The sequence below is a fragment of the Geotrypetes seraphini genome, chromosome 5, assembly GCF_902459505.1.
Source record: "Geotrypetes seraphini chromosome 5, aGeoSer1.1, whole genome shotgun sequence".
NCBI classification, from domain to species: Eukaryota; Metazoa; Chordata; class Amphibia; order Gymnophiona; family Dermophiidae; genus Geotrypetes; species Geotrypetes seraphini.
The window spans coordinates 168,224,669-168,243,573 of record NC_047088.1 but is presented as its reverse complement, the minus strand read 5'-3'; the positions used below and the strand labels follow the sequence as shown (position 1 = coordinate 168,243,573).

Below are 18,905 nucleotides of genomic sequence, written 5' to 3'. Positions count from 1 at the left end.
CGTAAGCCTAGAACAACCTGCCTGAATTTATTTATCCTGTCCTCCCAGTAGCTCAGAATGGCCTATAAGGAAACATTCACAGTGGAGTACATTTGGACAATACAAAGACTATACGGTAGTTTAAGTACAAGGTAGTTTAAGTGCAAGTGAATCAGTATGCCAGGCTCCTTCTCTAGTGGTATTCAAATCCAGGCTCATAGCCTACTTTTTCGAAACTGTGTTTTCGAAGCTGTGTCCCCTAATACTTCCAACTTGTAATACACTATGGGGCTCATAATTGAAAGAGAAAAACATCCAAAAACCGGCCTAAGTCGGCACTTGGACGAATATTGTCAAAATACGTCCAAGTCTATATATATAGAAGAGGAATGTCGACACAACACGCAGCCATAGTTACTAGAGCATTCTGTACTTATTGTACATTGTATATTAAAATCAATAAAAAATATTTGAACTAAAAAAAAAAATACGTCCAAGTGCCGATAATAAAAACGGGTTTTGGACGTATTTCTAAACGACCTAGGCCTTCATAGTACCGCTGAATGACCATAGCTAAATGGGGCATTTCAGGAGGAGTGTCGAGGGTGGGAGTTGGGCAGGATGTGGGCTGGCTTAGACTTAGTCGTATTGCATGTATAACTGAAAGTTATACAGCACAGGATCGACGGAACTTGGACGTTGTGACTTAGACCATTTAAAACATGGTCTGTCACAAAAACCCACCTAAAGTAGCCAAATAAGCACTGAAAACACATAATACAGACCGCCACAGACTACCCCAGTGATCACCAACCCCACCACCTCCATAACAATATTAATCACAACTTGAATATTGTGCCTCCAGACCACCATCACCTGGCAGCCTGGCATAGAAAAGCCTAGTGGTGCTGCACAGAGGTGTCTTAAACCATCTTGGGGGTGGGTTAGGGACCCATAGAGAGGTGGACCCATGTCCATAAGCCCCTGTAATCACTGCATTGATATTGATGGACATGTGTACTCCCCTATATAGCCCCAAAACCCTTTTTACTAGTATATGTGACTCCTGCAGCCATAAGGGCTATTGGGGTGGTAGATAAGTGGGTCTAGGGGATTCTGGAGGTAGTTTGGAGGGCTCACCATGCCCTATAAGGGAGCTGTAGTAAGATGAAGACATGGCACCCTTTTTGTGAAGTTCTGTGAGGTACCCCCCTATTTAGGTGCCATGTCTGGGTGTTCAGTCCATCACTTTGCAGACCCCTCCCACATCCAACAGGGCTTGTTTTAGGCGTTTTTGACTTGGACGAAAAGTTGGACGAAAATGTGGTATAAAGATGGACGATTTAGCGGCTTGGATGATTAGATCAGCAGGACGTATAGTTGGACGATTTTCAAAATGAAAAAAATGTGGATGTATTTTTCGAAAATGTGTCCTAAGCTATTTTTTTACTTTGGTCGACTTGCGACTTGGACAAAAACGGACTTAGACGTTCCTTTCGATTATGCCCCTCCACATCTGTTTCTCGTTCCCTCTGTAACTCCTACCCTCTCTACCTCTTTATCCCTTTGTATGTCCCTTCATTAGCACCCTATATTGAGCCACCCTGTCTCCTGTCATAATTTAGATATTAAACGCTTTTGAGCAGGAAATGTCTCTTACATGTTTAATGTACTGTGTGGTGTGCAACTGGTAGCACAATAGAAATAATAAATAGTAGCAGTAAATGCTGGTGTCCACATTATAGAATGACCTCTGTAGTGCTATACAGATGATATCACTGGTATGACGCAGAACATATACCTGCTTTTTGATTATTGACCTACACAAGAACCTTTGATGTCCAGTGCTATGGTTTGGGCTTAACAATTGTCACAAATTATCATATACTCCACACAGATGGGAGAACATCGCAGGGGAGGAGACATAGGCATCCTGGGACTGTCGGCCAAGTCTCTTCCCTGAAGAAGCCCTTTCTGGAAACGTCAATCGCTCCTCCTAAACTTACTTGCTCCACTTCATCACTGACGCTGAAACCGTGGATTGAAGACAAAGTTTTATTTTATTTTTCTTTCCAGCTTATGATTTATCTTTAATCTTATCTATTGTTTTGCCTTTTGTCTTTGTTTTGTTCTATTTCTATCATTTAAATTTCTCCAGAATTCTACTGTTCAACGGCTCCCCCTTCTGCTTCTATTCCTTTCTCTCCTCTCTTCTACCTTCCAAAGTATTTAGATCAATGCTGTCTTGTTAAAATGTTTATTTTATTTTTATTTTTCCTCTAACTCTACTTTTCACTTCTCTATTACCCTCCAGGTACTTTAGTTAGATTGTGAGCCTTCGGGACAGTAAGGGAATTTTTCAAGTACCTTTCTTATTTCTAATCTTAATGTATATTTTCTGTAAACCGCTTAGAACCTAACGGATGTAGCGGTATATAAGAAATAAATTACATTACATTACATTACAGATGATAATTTGTAACAGAGCAGCCGTGTTCTTCTGGAACTCAAATTGAAAGCAAATACAAAACAAATACGATTAATGTAGTTTTGATGTCACAACAATAAAAATATTTTTAAAGATTAATTTTAAAGATTTAAATAAAAGGTGTAGGAGAGGCAAAGAATTAAGTTCAATATGGGAAGATTTTTTAAGTTATTTTTGTCAAAGGTAGCATATAGCTTTGGTACATTAATCTCTAGTCTGAAGGAACAATCTGATGTTATATATCTTTAAGATTAATAAGTCGGAGAATGTTTCAACAGAGGTAGTCTAATTTTACTGTAAATAACTTTTAAAGTAAGTACTTATCTAAAAATGGTTTTAATTCATGTTTAGATTAATTAAATTTAGTAGAATGAATCAGCAATTGAAAGAAAAAAATGTTCCTGATGAAGCCCACCAGCTTTGGGTGAAACGGGCCATGTTGGATGGACTACCATTCATTTCCTGAAGCACTTTGGATGATGTTTTTTAATTGGCATCACAGCATTTTCAAGTTAAGTTAGTATTATATAATGTTTGCACATTATTTCTGTATAATACTGAAAAACAGAGGATTTTCTGAGACCAATGAATGATAAAGGAACTCTATTGGCTCTATGACTATAAGCCACAGAAATTCTTAGCTTGAGTTTCTGAGGTCTCTTTCCCTCTTAGTATACTTACTGAAAGGTAAACCATTTTCTGTTTTGGTACAATCTTCCCAAAGATTCAGGGCTCCTTTTACTAAGGTGCACTAGTGGTTTTAGCACGCGCTTAGCGTGCGCTACATTGCTGCATGTGCTACACGCTAATGCCTCCATAGAACTTGAGTTAGTATTTTTCATGTAGTGTGGGGTAAGCACGCGCTAATCTTTAGCGCGTGCTAAAAACGCTAGCGCACCTTAGTAAAAGCAGCCCTCAGTTGCTATGAGGGATGTTCAATAATTTATCTACCGCAATAGGAAAAAAAACAGTTTTACATTTTTTGTAATCTAATCTAATTTTTGATTTTTTTAATACCGATTCATCCCAACAGGAGGGCTCGACTCGGTTAACAATATATATATATATTTTTATAATTCTTTATTCATTTTCAAAATTACAACAAGTGTTATATATGTTCAATCACATTAACAATAAATACATCACTTAAAACCTATCATTGGTACATTACATAAACTCTTATCCCTCCCCCCTTCCCATCCCTCCCTACCATATATTCCATTATCTTATAGAAAATGTAATAATAAAATATCCCCCCCTTCACTATTAAACTGATAAATTTAAGGGAAACAAGCTCAACTAATCCGTACAATATCTTGTTAATGGCTTCCACACATCCTGAAATTTCCTGAAATAACCCCGCTGTATTTATTTAAATCCAAAAGAAGCTTCTGCATTTTAGGGTTTTTTTTTTTCATTGAATAAGTTGTCAATTCTCTAAGACGTGTTACATTTTTACAAATTGATACTAGTCTCAAGTTTTTAGTGAATGACACCTCCAATGTGGTCCATAGCTGCCTTTCACAAACCTCCCTACAGGTACGCACCCCCAGTCATACCACTTAGGATAGGTACCCCTAACATCCCTCATGTTCCAGTGGGACAATAGGGACAGGAGTGAAGCCCACTCACTTCTGCTCTTAATAGTTGCCCTCATAAATGGCTGCCGTGACCTCTAGAGAAAGCCTTGTAGTAGTAATGCTGAAGTACCATGTAACATGAGCCTGTCTTGAGGGACAGGAAGTTCTGAGAGGGTACCTATGGACCTTGTCAGAAGGAAGGGAGAAGGGATCAGAAGGATATTTGGAATTTTTTATAATGTGGGTTCTGGTCGATATTCAGTGCCAGGGCCCACATAGTTAATCGACCAGAGTTATTTATGCGGTTCAATTTGGTCATTTAGCTATACCAGTTTTGGCACTGCTTCTCCCTAATACCATTTCCTATACTGCCCCTGACCTGCCCACTTTTAACATGGGCGGTCAGAGTTGATATTCAGCGCAATGCTTAGTTTAGTGATGGTAAATATCGGGGATTAGGCAGCCACAAGCAATTTAAACAGGTACAATCCTCTCCTGCCTACTTAAATCAGTTTGAATATCAGGCGATGGGAGTTCACTTCCATATCAGGTTCAGCAGTGAGCGTATACTGTAATCCCTCAGCAATCTCTCATCCTGCAAAAAAATTACGAATCTGTCCTATGTGCTGCCTCCAGCTTCCATTTCTCCTCAAATCTTACTCATCTGAAATAAAAGAAATAGGCCTACCCTTCACCAATTAAGTTAGTTTAATTGTTAAAGATCATACATGGTCACTCTACTTTCATTTTTAAGCTCTCTTTTCCTGTATCATTTAACCACAGAAGCATATTCTTTACCACCAAAAGCCGGACAAGCTTACCACTTACAGTCTGGCTTTGGATTAACTGAGAAATATTGCTCTAAGTCAGTGGTTCTTAAACCTGTCATGGGGGACCCCCAGTTAGTCGGGTTTTCAGGATATCCCTAATGAATATGCATGAAGCAGATTTGCATATAATAGAGGTGACAGACATGCAAATTTGCCTCGTGCATATTCATTAGGGATATCTTGAAAACCTGACTGACTGGGGTCCCCCGCCAGGACAGGTTTAAGAACAACTTGTCTAAGTTATATATGAAGAGGCCTTCAACTCAGCCCAAGATACAGATGCTGGCAGCACTCAACAAAATCACCTCTATTCCCCCATGCCTCTGAGAATCAGTAAATATTATTTTATATATTTTCAGCTATGCTTACCCTGTTTGAGTCAATTCTTGCTCTGGAGGTGAAGATGGGAGGAGGCATACTGAAAGCTTGAGGGACGAGGTATTCCTCAGCATCCATCATATCTTGCAAGTCCTCCTCATCAAGCAGATTCTGGAAAAACTTGCTGTCATTTGGACTGGGTAACTTCATGCGATCATCGCCCTGCATAAGTCATAGATGGCAAAACAGAACATAAAAAGCACTAAACTTTTTGCTGCCACAGACAAAGAAAAAAATGTGAGTTGGACTGTTAATGGAATACATTTTACATCATACTAACCATGTCATCTTAAATTTATTCAATATAGGGAAGCATGATATCATAATTTATTTTGACCCTTTCTAGGAATATATTGACTGAAAAAGTAGTCGCACAATATTTGGACACTCAGGGCTCCTTTTACTAAGGTGCGTTAGGGCTTTAACGTGCGGAATAGCACACGCTGAATTACCATGCGTGCTAGACCTTAACGCCAGCATTGAGCTGATGTTAGTTCTAGAAGTGTAGCGTGCAGTATAGCACGCGATAATTTCCTGCGTGCGCTAAAAACACTAGCGCACCTTAGTAAAAGCAGCCCTCAGATTTCCTGCAAATAAATTTTCTTCTCTCTTACAAAATTAATTTCTAGTTAGCTTTTGATAAGGTCTGATACATTTTTATAGCGAATTTCATATTTTAATTTTATCTTGAAAAAAGGAGATCTAGAACCTACAAAAAAGATATAAGGGACTTTTGATACAAAAATTCATCTGATTTCCATATTAATGAACTGGCAACTCATTAATGAGGAATTTTGCACATAAAAGGCATTGAGGTCCTTTTACTAGGCTGTGGTAAGTAATATCCACACATTAAAATGCCTTTCTGCAGGTCACGCTCAGGCATCCCACGGTAATATTGGCATTGATGTGCCCTTCCCAGGTGCTAAATATATCTACTGTATATCTATCTATATAGCCTCTTATATAAACCTACAGTAGTGATTTTCCAGCAGCATATGCACTGAAGCCCAAAGGAATTGAATAGGCTTTGGTGCATTTGCCGCAGGGAAATCACCAAGGAGCCTTTATTTTTTTTTTAACACTAGATCAGGTCTGGGCTGAGAGTAGGCGTGTTCTTCACCACATTCTAGCTGATTTGCACATAGTTAGCGTATTAGACCTTACTGCCTACAAAATAGGTGGTCATAGGGGCTCCTGCTTTAATGGCCACATGCTAATGGGTAAATTAGTGTATATCCATGAATTTGAAAAGTGGAAAAAAGGCCTTAGCATACAGGAATGACCTGCGTAAGCATGTGCTAAGGCCACTTTTTACCGTAGTTTGGTATAAGGGTTTCTTTGAATGCCGCAAGAGTAAGAACTATAGCTCAGTTACTCAAGCTCCAATTGCATCTGCCCTGTTGCCATCATGTGGCACCAATGGTGGTGCCTGACCCTGGTAATAAGTTGAATGATCCCATAGCTGACAAATTGACCCCCTAGAGCAGTGGTCTCAAACCCGCGGCCCGGGGGCCACATGCGGCCCACCAGGTACTATTTTGAGGCCCTCAATATTTTTATCATAATCACAAAAGTAAAATAAAACAATTTCTTGATCATATATCTCTTTAGCTATAAATTATAATATTATTATTAAGACTTAGCCAAAAGGAAAAGGGTTTGAGTTTGAGACCACTGCCCTAGAGGTACCTTTCCACATACTGATACTACATACATACAGTTCTACCACTTCTTTCAGACATCAGACTAACACAGATGTCCCGTTTCAATCCTTCTCATTTAGTAATATTGCAGGAAAGATGAACGGAGGAGGTATGACTGGAACAGAACGGTCACTCAGGAGCTGATACAGAAAGACTCATGGTAGAGTCACATGCAAATGTCTGAACACCTGACTTTTACTCCAAGCATGATACCATGTCAAGAAGAAAGCTAAATGTATTCTAATATTAGGCACAGAAACTTGAGGCTAATAGGAGAAAGCAAGCTGGACATATACACAGAAAGATTTCACAGTAAGCGCAGGTTCCTGTGCAAATGTCCAAAAGAAGATGGAAGTGCCAGCATATATTGGCATTTTTTTTTCACTAATCTCTTGATGACTGAGATGTGCTCAGAACCGTTGTCAAGCCCCTTAATGCAGCTTCCTTAGTCTATCATTGCACAGCAAACAGTCTTTAGAAATACCATATCATTACTGTTTGAAAACTATAAACTTTCTCAAATCCCTTTACTGGGTACTTAGCTGAGGTTGCTGAAATGATCTTCAAAAGCAAGCAGTATCGGGTTTTGATGCATTTTGCCAGACCGGCTTCCTCAGAGAACCCACAATAAACTTTTAATTGTAACAAGTGATCATCTTCTTCCTCATACTCTGCTGATCTCACTTCCATATCTGTATACATCAGTGGTCTCAAACTCACGGCCCGGGGGCCACATGCGGCACGCCAGTTACTATTTTGAGGCCCTCTGTATGTTTATCATAATCACAAAAGTAAAATAAAAAAGTTTCTTGATCACATGTCTCTTTAGCTAAAAAATTACAATATTATTATTAAGACTTAGCCAAAAGGAAAGATTTATAAATTATAAAGAGTTTTACCTCATGCAAAATTGTCATTTCTTTAATAAGACATTAACTATTTTTTCTGAGGCCTTCCTAGTACCTACAAATCCAAAATGTGGCCCTGCAAAGGGTTTGAGTTTGAGACCACTGGTATAGGTAAAACAGAGGACATGTGGCCCTAATCCTGTTCCACCCTAACCTTGCCCCCATACAAACCTCATCTCCTCTCCATCCCTGCGCTCGGAGCTGCATCTGGAGGGCCTCGGAGCATGTGCGGATGTGATGCAATGACATCACATTAATGCACACATGTGTGTGATGTCATTGCATCATATCCGGGCATGCTCGGAGGCCGCCAGACACAGCTCTGGCAGAGCTGGGGCCTTCCAAAACCAGGACAGATAGGTTTTCAAAATTTGTCCGGGCACCTGGACAGTCATCTAAAGAGAAGGTATGTTCGGGTTAATCCGAACATCTGATAACTCTACTAAATATGAACCTCAAAAAAATTATGTGCAGGAAATTTTTGCAAGGTTCAGATTTAGATGCAGAACAGGCACCAATGTGTGCTTTCACTTTCAGCTTTGTTCAGACAAGTGAATATGTGAGTAACCTCCTGCCTGCCTTTGAACCTAGAGGAGTTTCCTTCAGGTTGCAAAAGGAAACAAACTGACATTTAAATCTGAAAAATTGGTATGAAATCCTCTTTGTGAATCCTTGTATGCAGTCCTGGACCTGTCAAAAAAATTCTCACAGTAACTGTGCGTCGAAAGTAGAGAATGACACGAGGACAAATTTTTCCCTGTCCCCGCGGGAGCTCATTTTCCTGTCCCATCCCAGCAAGTTCTTTTCCTTCCCCCACCCCATTCCTTCAAGCTCTGCTTCATCTGCACAAGCCTCAAACACTTCAAAATCATAAGTGTTCGTGGCTTGTGCAGTTAAGTCTGAGCTTACAGAAAAGGGGCAGAGACAGGGACAGCAACAAAACGGGACGGAGAAATTGAATTCCTGCAGAGACGGGGACACATTTATCCCCGTGTTATTCTCTAGTCTGAAGCCCCTGTTTACCTCTGAATTGCTGTGGAATTCTCAATGGCCTCATTAGCGTTCTTTTTTTTTTTTTTTGTATAATCAGTTTGTATTTTCAAAAATGAAATCCAGCCTACATATACAATCAACCATAGAATACAACCAAAGACAACCAGAATACAACGATACAGCTCCAACACCCCAACCCTCCACCTCCACCTCCACCCCCACCATCTCCTCCGATCCGAATGCAAAGCATATACCACAAAGCAGTACACTTGGACTCTGATAGCCCACTACCAAGGCATGAAACCCCAATCTCCACATTCTCCCAAAACCCACAGGGTAAAAGAAAAGAAAAAGACTTAAAAAAAGGGGGGCATAGGGATTAAATTGAAAGGAAATAAATAAACAAATGGTCCCCTCATGCACCCTGGACCCCCCTCCCCCTCCCGCACCAACTGATCACCAAAGCACTGGCTTGGAGCAAAGTTAGAAGGAGTTCAAAATGTCACTCCGGATTCTCGGGGCTAAAGATAGAATATAGGGATCTCAAATTTGGAGAAACTGCCTCTTTCATCAAAGACTGTGACTGGCCGCCCTCCGTTCCATCAGCAACAGAGCACGCAAGCGGTTTCTCCAGGCCCAAAATGAGGGCATTAGCGTTCATTTTAATGCAATGTGTGGCCGTGTATTTAGGGTTACCATATTTTAAAAAGGAAAACCTCAGCCACATAACTTCACCCACTTCTGCCTCCATCCCCACCCTGTTCTGTCCCATCCCCACCCAGTTTCATCTCTAGCCCCACCCAGTTCCACCCCAGTCCTGCCCCCAGCCAGCCACCTCTCTTCTGTGACGAGCTCCAGTCATGTCTGGTGGGCCTGGAGCATGTATGGATGTGTGTGACGTCCTCCGCTCATGCTCAGAGGTCCTTCATATGTGACCGCAGTTCATCGGGGAATTCCAAAACCCGGACCAATGCCATTTTTTTAAAAAGCCTGTCCGGGAGCCCGGACAGTCCCCTCAAAAGAGGATATGTCTGGGTTTTTCTGGACATCTGGTAACCCTATGTGCATTCCCTCTTTGCATTGCTTGGTGCGTACAACCCTTAATAACTGTGGTTAGGTCCACAGTAGCTTTCTGCATAGGCCCCTCTGCTTTTTTAAATCTAGCCCTTCTTCTCACATTGCTCCTGCTTCATCCGCCTCCTTTCCTGGCTCCACAGTTTCTCTTCCTTTATGGCTACAAATTAAGCCCGTCTTATAAGTGCAGATTAAATCAAGCATGTTTATGTGCAGGAGGCACAAAAGTCAAGGAATAAAGCCCATTTTAAAATGGAACTAAATGTGTAATATTTGGGCCCACAGCATGTCCCCTTGAAATCTCTGCATCCTGCACATCTGCATGTATAAAGACTGCCGTTGCCAGAAGAAGTTCCCAGTTGGACCATGACAATGGCCCTCACTTGGAGCACCCTCTTATGGCCCCACCTTTGATACACCACTGTCTTAGTCTTTCCTGTGCACTAAGGCCATTTCTAGCACAGCTGGAAAATGGCCAATTTCCCACATTCCAAATTAGTGTCCATGCACTAATGATGCAGTTAACATGTGGTCATTAACTAAAAATAGTACATGATCACTTACTGATACCCATTTTGTAGGTGGTAATTGCTCACATGCTAATCCTTTACTAATCAGTTAGTGCACGGTAGTGTAGCTATTTATTGGCATAGAAATGCCCACTCTCTGCCCTCAAACATGCCCCTTCTGTGGAAAACTTGTAATGATTTTTTAGTGTGTGGTTTGCGCTTACACATTGTAAAATTACTGTGGGATGACTTAGCACATCCTGCAGGAAGCCCTTATAAGCTGCAAGATGGCAGCTGTGCACATGTTATAGAGCACCACTGAGCTTAGCATTACACACATAACTTTAAGTCATGTAATGTAATGTAATGTAATGTAATGTAATGTAATTTATTTCTTATATACCGCTACATCCGTTAGGTTCTAAGCGGTTTACAGAAAATATACATTAAGATTAGAAATAAGAAAGGTACGGTACTTGGAAAATTCCCTTACTGTCCCGAAGGCTCACAATCTAACTAAAGTACCTGGAGGGTAATAGTGAAGTGAAAAGTAGAGTTAGAGGAAAAATAAAAATAAAATAAACATTTTAAAAAGACAGCATTGATCTAAATACTTTGGAAGGTAGAAGAGAGGAGAGAAAGGAATAGAAGCAGAATGGGTCAGCGTCAGTGATGAAGTGGAGCAAGTAAGTTTAGGAGGAGCGATTGACGTATCCAGAAAGGGCTTCTTCTGGCCGACAGTCCCAGGATGCCTATGTCCCCTCCCCTGCGATGTTCTCCCATCCATGCATTCCCTCCCAGACACACTGCCCGTGTCCCAGCCGCTCCAAGGAGGCTGCCCCAGATGAGGTCCACGGTGAATGCAGGATTCTCTCCTCTGCGGGAAAGCCGCCCGGAGCCGACAGTCGATCTTCTTAGCGGATTGCAGGGGGGGAAGAGTTCACACTCTTGGTAGGATCGGGTCTGAGTGCTCTCGGTGGTTGTGGCTGGTCTCATTGCTGCTTAGATGTAAAAGCAGTTGATCTCCACTGCTGCTGATATTTAAAAGCAGGCAGATTGATCTCTCCAATGGACTGCAGGGGGAGGAGTTCACGCTCCTGGCAGGATCGGGTCTGTGGGCTCTTGGTGGTTGTGGATGTACCCGCTGCTGCTTAGGTGTAAAAGCAGTTGTTTTCCCAATGCTGCTGATATTTAAAAGCAGGCAGATTGATCTCTCCAACAAATTGTATGGTGAAGAGCACACACGTCTGGCTGGATTGGGACAAAGACTCTCGATATCCATGTACTGTGCAAATATTCTATAATTTACACTTACAACTGGCACCTAACTTTAGACTGAGGGGGATAGTGTGTTAAAATGTCTAGGAAAGCAAAGATTTACTATTTATGTGTTCAGTAAATCAATAATATACAAAACTAGATTTATACATAGGCATAAACAGACTAACCTGAATTACCAGGTAGCGCTGAGGGTCTCGAGCCATTCTAGAAAATTCTGCAGCAAGTTCTTTGAATTTGGGTCTACTGTCAGCATCAATCATCCAACCTAGAGATACACAAAAAAAAGACAGTAATAGTTTGGTTTTAAGCTAGATAAGGATTTTGATAGGAAAAGTCTTAATCCACAGTGAAAATGTCCACAGTTATGTGGTTAATGAAAAGTCTAAACAAAGTGCAGTTGATTGTAGGACAGTATTTTGTTCAAGATATTTTAAGTTTAGTTAATTTTAGGAGGTGTTCACTAGACTTAGAGGGAAAGTTAAGACCTAGGTGGGTGGGAAATTAGCAGAGTGAGCTATTGTTAAGACATGTAATCTCACAAATTAATGAGACCTAGTTATTAACTAGGTTTCATTATATAAAATGAGACTTCTGCAAAAAGTTACCTACGCTCCAAATAATTCAAAAGGCTGTAGCAAGGGTTGTGACGGGAGTTAATCGATATACTTCTCTGACCTCAGTTTTAAAACAACTACATTGGCTACCAATTAGAGAAAGACACGGGGACAAATTTTTCCCCAGCCCTGCAGGAACTTATTATCAAATCCCGTCCCAGTGAGTTATTTTCCTGTCCCTGCCCCATTCCTGCAAGCTCTGTCCGCATCTGCATAAGCCTCAAACACTTTAAAATCATAAGTGTTTTAGACTTGTGCAGTTAAGGCAGAGTTTACAGGAATGGGGCAGAGACAGGGACAGCGACAAAACTCATGGGGACGGTAGGGGGAAATTGAGTTCCTGTCCCCCATATCATTCTCTACTACCAATTATGTGGAGGGTGCAATATAAAGTGTTGATGATGATATATCAACGATTATATGATCAGGTACCATGGTATTTGCAACAGGTTTTGTCTGTATATAAGCCAATGAGAAGCTTAAAATCTGATACATCTATGCGATTGGTTGTGGATACTGCACATTATACTGTAACGAGTCACTCTGCATTTTCAATGGTGGCAGTACTGTAGATTTATGGAACAAGTTGCCAGATAACATATGGCTTTGTAAGAATATTGTACAATTTTGCAGACATCTTAAGACTCATTTATTTGAATAAACTTTTCTATGTTAGAAGACATAAGGTTACAGAACACATTTTTAAATAGTGCAGTTACATGGGGATGTTTGCACTTTTTAGATTATTGTGTTTTACTGGAAAAAGAGAATGTAGATATGAAAGCTCTTGTTTGTGAGAGTTGGATTATGTCCATGCATTAATAATGTATGTTTGTTTTGTAACCCGCCTTGGGATATTGATTTTTAAATAAAAAAATAGCATGAGTTAGTGGCAAAATAACACATTTTAACAGTAGTCCATGCAGATAACTACATCCCTGAATGGATTACATCCAGCCATTGATTATACTTGCTTAACATTAACTGCTATTTCATTAGCTTGACTCACTTCATTAAGTTTAATCAGATAGCTCTGATAGTCCTACTAGTACCCGTAGCATGCCTCTGACTCTGTCTTTTTATAAACAGATACATTTTACCATTTGCCACACAAAAAAATGAAAATCTGTACATATTACTCCTAAGGTTATCCATGTTTTTAATGCTGGCTTCAGGAAATGACACAATGGGCTCCTTTTACAAAGGTGCGCAAGCGTTTTTAACACGTGCACGCTAGCCGAAAATCTACCGCCTGCTCAAAAGGAGGAGGTAGCAGCTACCGCACGCAGCAATTTAGTGCGCACTATTCCGCGCGTTAAGGCCCTAGCGCGGCTTTGTAAAAGGAGCCCAATGTTTAAACGTGTAAAATACTATAAAATGTAATCAAAAGGACTTGCAATGCTTTGAGAACTGAAACCAATGTACTCTCTCATTGTGCATCAGTTAGCCTAGCAATAAGATAGGACCAGGTGCCATGATAAAGGTTCTAATGAAAAGGAAATTGAGAGAACTAAAAAGAACAAGTATAGTAGTAAAGAACTTAATAGTATCCAAGTGGTATTTTCATCCCCTGGAAAAACTGGAGATGGAGGAAATCTATGGGCCCATTGATCATTGGCAAAGCTTTGCCAGGTCCATTTTCTACTACTCCTAACCCGAACATTTTTGTGAAATGTGGGTAAAAGTGTTTGGTATTGCTTGAACTTAATCCCACTAAGCAAGTTGATCATCTAAGATAGGGATGGTCAACCTTGGTCTTCAAGGGCTGCGACCCAGTTGGGTTTCTGGATTTTCCCAACGAATATACATAAGATATATTTGCATGCAATTAAGGCAATGCATGTAAATTCACTGGGGAAATCTTGAAAACCCGACTGGGTTATGGCCCCCCCAGGACGAGGGTTGTCCATCCCTGGCCTAGGGTAATTCTTCAGATGGGAATATAGGTTGTCAAGAACATAAGAACATAAGAATTGCTGCTGCTGGGTTAGACCAGTGGTCCATCATGCCCAGCGGTCTGCTCCTGCGGTGGCCCTTTGGTCAAAGACCAGTGCCCTAACCGAGACCAGGCCTACCTGCGTACGTTACAGTTCCACAGGAACTCGTCTAACTTTGTCTTGAATCCCTGGAGGGTGTTTTCCCCTATGACAGCCTCCGGAAGAGTGTTTTAGTTTTCCACCACTCTCTGGGTGAAGAAGAACTTCCTTACGTTTGTACGGAATCTATTCCCTTTTAACTTTAGAGAGTGTCCTCTCGTTCTCTCTACCTTGGAGAGAGTGAACAACCTGTCTTTATCTACTAAGTCTATTCCCTTCATTAGCTTGAATGTTTCAATCATGTCCCCTCTCAGTCTCCTCTTTTCAAGGGAGAAGAGGCCCAGTTGCTCTAATCTCTCACTGTACGGCAACTCCTCCAGCCCCTTAACCATTTTAGTCACTCTTCTCTGGACCCTTTTGAGTAGTACCATGTCCTTCTTCATGTACGGCGACCAGTGCTGGACACAGTATTCCAGGTGAGGGCATACCATGACCCGGTACAGTGGTATGATAACCTTCTCTGATCTGTTCAGATCCCCTTCTTAATCATTCCTAGCATTCTGTTCACCCTTTTCACCGCCACTGCACATTGCGCGGACGGCTTCATCATCTTGTCGACCAATACTCCCAAGTCTCTTACCTGGGAGGTCTCTCCAAGTACCGCACCGGACATCCTGTAGGCGTGTATAAGATTTTTGTAATCTACATGAATCACCTTACACTTATCCACATTAAACCTCATTTGCCATGTCACGGCCCATTTCTCAAGCATTGCAGGTCTTCGCAATCCCCCTACGTTTTCACTACTCTGAATAACTCCATATCATCTGCAAATTTAATCACCTTACTCATCGTACCAATTTCCAGATCATTTATAAATATGTTGAAGAGCACGGGTCCAAGCACCGAACCCTGTGGCACTCCACTCGTGATGTTTTTCCAGTCCGAGTATTGTCCATTCACCCCCACTCTCTGTTTCCTACCCACCAGCCAGTTTTTAATCCACGTGAGTATTTCACCCTCGATTCCATGGCTCGCAATTTTCCAAAGTAGTCATTCATGCAGCACCTTGTCGAATTCTTTCTGAAAATCCAAATATACAATGTTGACAGGATCACCCTTGTCTTTCTGCCTGTTTACTCCCTCAAAGAAGTGCAGCAAGTTCATCAAGCAAGATCTTTCTTTGCTGAAGCCGTGCTGACTAGACATCATCAGATCGGGTCCGTCAAGGTGATCAATGAGGCAGTCTTTTATCAACTACTCTACCATCTTTCCGGGTACCAAGGTTAGATTCACCGTTCTGTAGTTTCCCAGATATCACCTTGAACCTTTGCGATTTGATCGACAGATTGGTTATTAGTTGAAGCAGTTCAGCTGTAGCCTTTTTCAGTTCTTTGATTACCCTCGGATGGATGCCATCTGGTCCCAAGGATTTATTGTTTTTAAGCCTATCACTCTGCCTGCATACCTCTTCTAGACTGACTGTCAACCCAGTCTGTTTACCATCTTCGTTTCCCGCATATAGCCTGTTGGCTTGTAGTATGTTGTGTATATCCTCTTCGGTAAATACAGACGCAAAAAATGTGTTCAGTTTATCGGCAATGGCTTTGTCTTCCTTTAGCACTCCCTTTATTCCATGGTCATCCTATGGCCCCACCATTTCCTTCATGGGTCGTTTCCCCTTGATATAGTGAAAAAAATGGCTTGAAGTTTTTCGCTTCCTTGGCTATTTTTTCCTCGTAGTCTCTTTTGGCCTCTCTTACCACCTTATGGCACCTGCTTTGATGCTGTTTATGCTTTTTCCAGTTTTCGTCAGTTTTTGATCTTTTCCATTCATTAAATGAAGTCTTCTTGTCTCTGATTGCTTCTTTCATCGCTACAGTGAGCCATGCCAGTTCCTTGTTCTTTTTTCTCTTGGATACCTTGTTGATACACGATATATATAGATTTTGACCCTCGGTGACTGTGTCCTTAAAAAGGGACCTTGCTTGCTCTAGGGTTTTTACAGTGTTTATCCTCTTCTTAATCTTTTTCCCCACCATGAGTCTCATCCCTTCGTAATTCCCTTTTTGGAAGTTCAGTGCCATGGCCGTTGTTCTGGATTGATGTTTTGCCCCCATGTCCAGGTTGAAGCGGATCATATTGTGATCACTGCTTTCCAGCATCCCTTCTACTTTTACTCCTTGCGCCGGTCCTCGTAGTCCATTTAGATTTAAGTCCAGAATCGCATTTCCTCTTGTATTTTCCTTGACAAGTTGTTCCAAGAAGCAATCGCCTATAGCATCCAGGAACATGGTCTCCCTACCGCAGCCGGAGGTGCCTAGGTTCCAGTCTATCCCCAGATAATTGAAGCCACCCACGATAACTGCATTGCCTCCCTTGCAGTTGCATTTAATCTCAACCGTCATGTCTCTATCAATTTATTCGGACTGCCCTGGGGGTCGGTAGTAGATGCCAGTCTTCATTTCTGTTTAATTCATTCCCGGAATTTTGACCCATAGAGACTCCAGCGTGTTCTCTCAGGTAGACTCAATTCCCTCTTTGACGTATAGGGCAACACCCCACTGTTTTGACCCACTCTGTCTCTGCGCTATAGCTTGTATCCTGGTGGCACAGTGTCGTAGAAGTTTTCCTCGTTCCACCATGTTTCCATGATGCCGATGATGTCAAGGGTATCTTTTTGTGCCATAGCTTCCAATTCCCACATCTTATTCCTTAGGATCCTTGTGTTCGTTTACATACACTTGATACTTTCTTGCATTTCCTTCCCTCTTGTTTCCTTGTTGATCCGTCAGGATTTCTGTCTTGCCTATGATCCCATGAGTCTTCCCCGCTCTTTGCCTGCACAGTGTCCCCTGGGAATACCGGTTCCCAAACCATCAACTCTCAGTCAATTGTCAGCTTTCTCCTTCTTCCTATTTTATAAACTCCTCAATTCTCTGTTGATGTTGCTTGCAAGTAGCCTCGTTCCGTCTCTGCTGAGGTGGAGTCCATCCTTCATGACTAGCTTGCTCTTTCCCCCAGAACATCGTCCAGTTGCGCATAAAGTGGAATCCTTTTTCCTCACACTAGAACCTCATCTATGCGTTGACTGCTTGCAGCTCCATCTGCCTCTTCTCATCATCCCTGGATACCGGCAGGATCTCCAAGAACACTACCCTCAGCGTTCTGGTCTTCAGCTTCCTTCCTAGCATCCGGAACTTCCCTGCTGTAGTTCCTGTTGCTCACGTTGTTTGTTTCCACAGGATCACCATCGCCATATCTTCCTCTTCCACGCTGTCGATGATCCTGTCGATGCGGTTCACTATGTCTTCTATCTTGGCTCCTGGTAGGCAGGTCACCAGCCGATCTTGTCTTCCTCTCGCTATGTGGCTGTCGACTTGTGTGGTGATGGAGTCCCCCACGACGATCGGTGTCCTCTCTATCTTCTCTTGCCTCTCCAGCCGTAGGTCTGTGTCCTCCATGTACTTCCATCTTCCCTCAACCTGGTGGTGGCTTGCACTGGACTCATCTTCCTGTAGGTTCCCTTCGCTGTTTCCAGGTGTCGATGCTGTGTCACCCATTTCTTCCTTGTAGTTGTCCTCCAGGTGGTCCTCACTCACTGTGGGTGTGTCTCGGCAGTTCCACTGTTGCTGGTGATTTTCCATGGCCTCTCTGTATGTCTCCTTGATGAACTTCTCTAACTCCCGGACTTCTTCCTCAATGGTTTCCTCTGTCTTGAAGTTTTCTGCCTCCTGCTCCACTGCTCAAAGTGCCTCTAGTTCCAGTATTCTGCCTTCCAGGAGTCTAACTTGTTTCTTCAGGCGCTCCAGTTCTCCGCATTGAGTGCATACATAAGACCGCCTCCCAGAGGGGAGATAGTCATACATATGGCGAACAGTGCAGAAAACTGGATAGCTCAACATCCTGCTTCTGTCTGCTGCTTCCATTGCTGTCCACTTGCTGGTCTGTCTGAAGTGGCTTCTCCCTGCTTGCTTGTTGCTTGTGTGGCTGCTGTGGTCTCCCTCTGTTCTGCTTGCTTGTGTGGCTGCTGTGGTCTCCCTCTGTTCTGCTTGCTTGTGTGGCTGCTGTTAATAGTGTATATTACTGTGCCATAGTGCGTGAAGCAAGAGACCTTCAATTAATATTTCGATAGACACCAGTTGAGCAATAGTGCAAGCTATAAACAAAAGGAAAAAAAAATCAAGTTTTCTTTACAGTCATTTCAGATTAAAAATAATATGAAACAGCTTTTCATACAAATGCAATCCCTAAAGTAAAGGATTTGCTTACAATATACCACCTATTGACTTGAAAGGATTAAAAGGTTTGCTAGAATTTGCACACTATGGAGTCAAAATTCAACCAGCAGTGAGGCTCAGCATTCTGCTGACCATCACCAGTGTTGCGCCCAGAAATTCAATGCCGAGCTTTAGTGCTGAATTCTCAGGTTTATAGAGCTGGTTAAAGCATAGTTGACAAGTATGATATTCAGCACCTAACCATCTATAGTGCAGATAAGACTGACTTTTATGTGGTCCTATTTATGT

At 41.9% G+C, this 18,905-nt stretch overlaps 1 protein-coding gene across 2 annotated transcripts in view; it reads right to left on the bottom strand.

The window, feature by feature from the left end:
• Positions 1-18,905, bottom strand: part of ERBB4 (erb-b2 receptor tyrosine kinase 4) — a 1,781,744-nt gene that overhangs the window by 90,743 nt on the left and 1,672,096 nt on the right. For both annotated transcript variants that reach the window (XM_033945093.1, XM_033945094.1), the window contains 2 exons: positions 11,894-11,991; positions 5,247-5,417 (listed from right to left, as the gene is read on the bottom strand). In XM_033945093.1, coding sequence (XP_033800984.1) covers positions 5,247-5,417; positions 11,894-11,991 — 269 coding nt within the window. The remainder of the gene's footprint in view (positions 1-5,246; positions 5,418-11,893; positions 11,992-18,905) is intronic.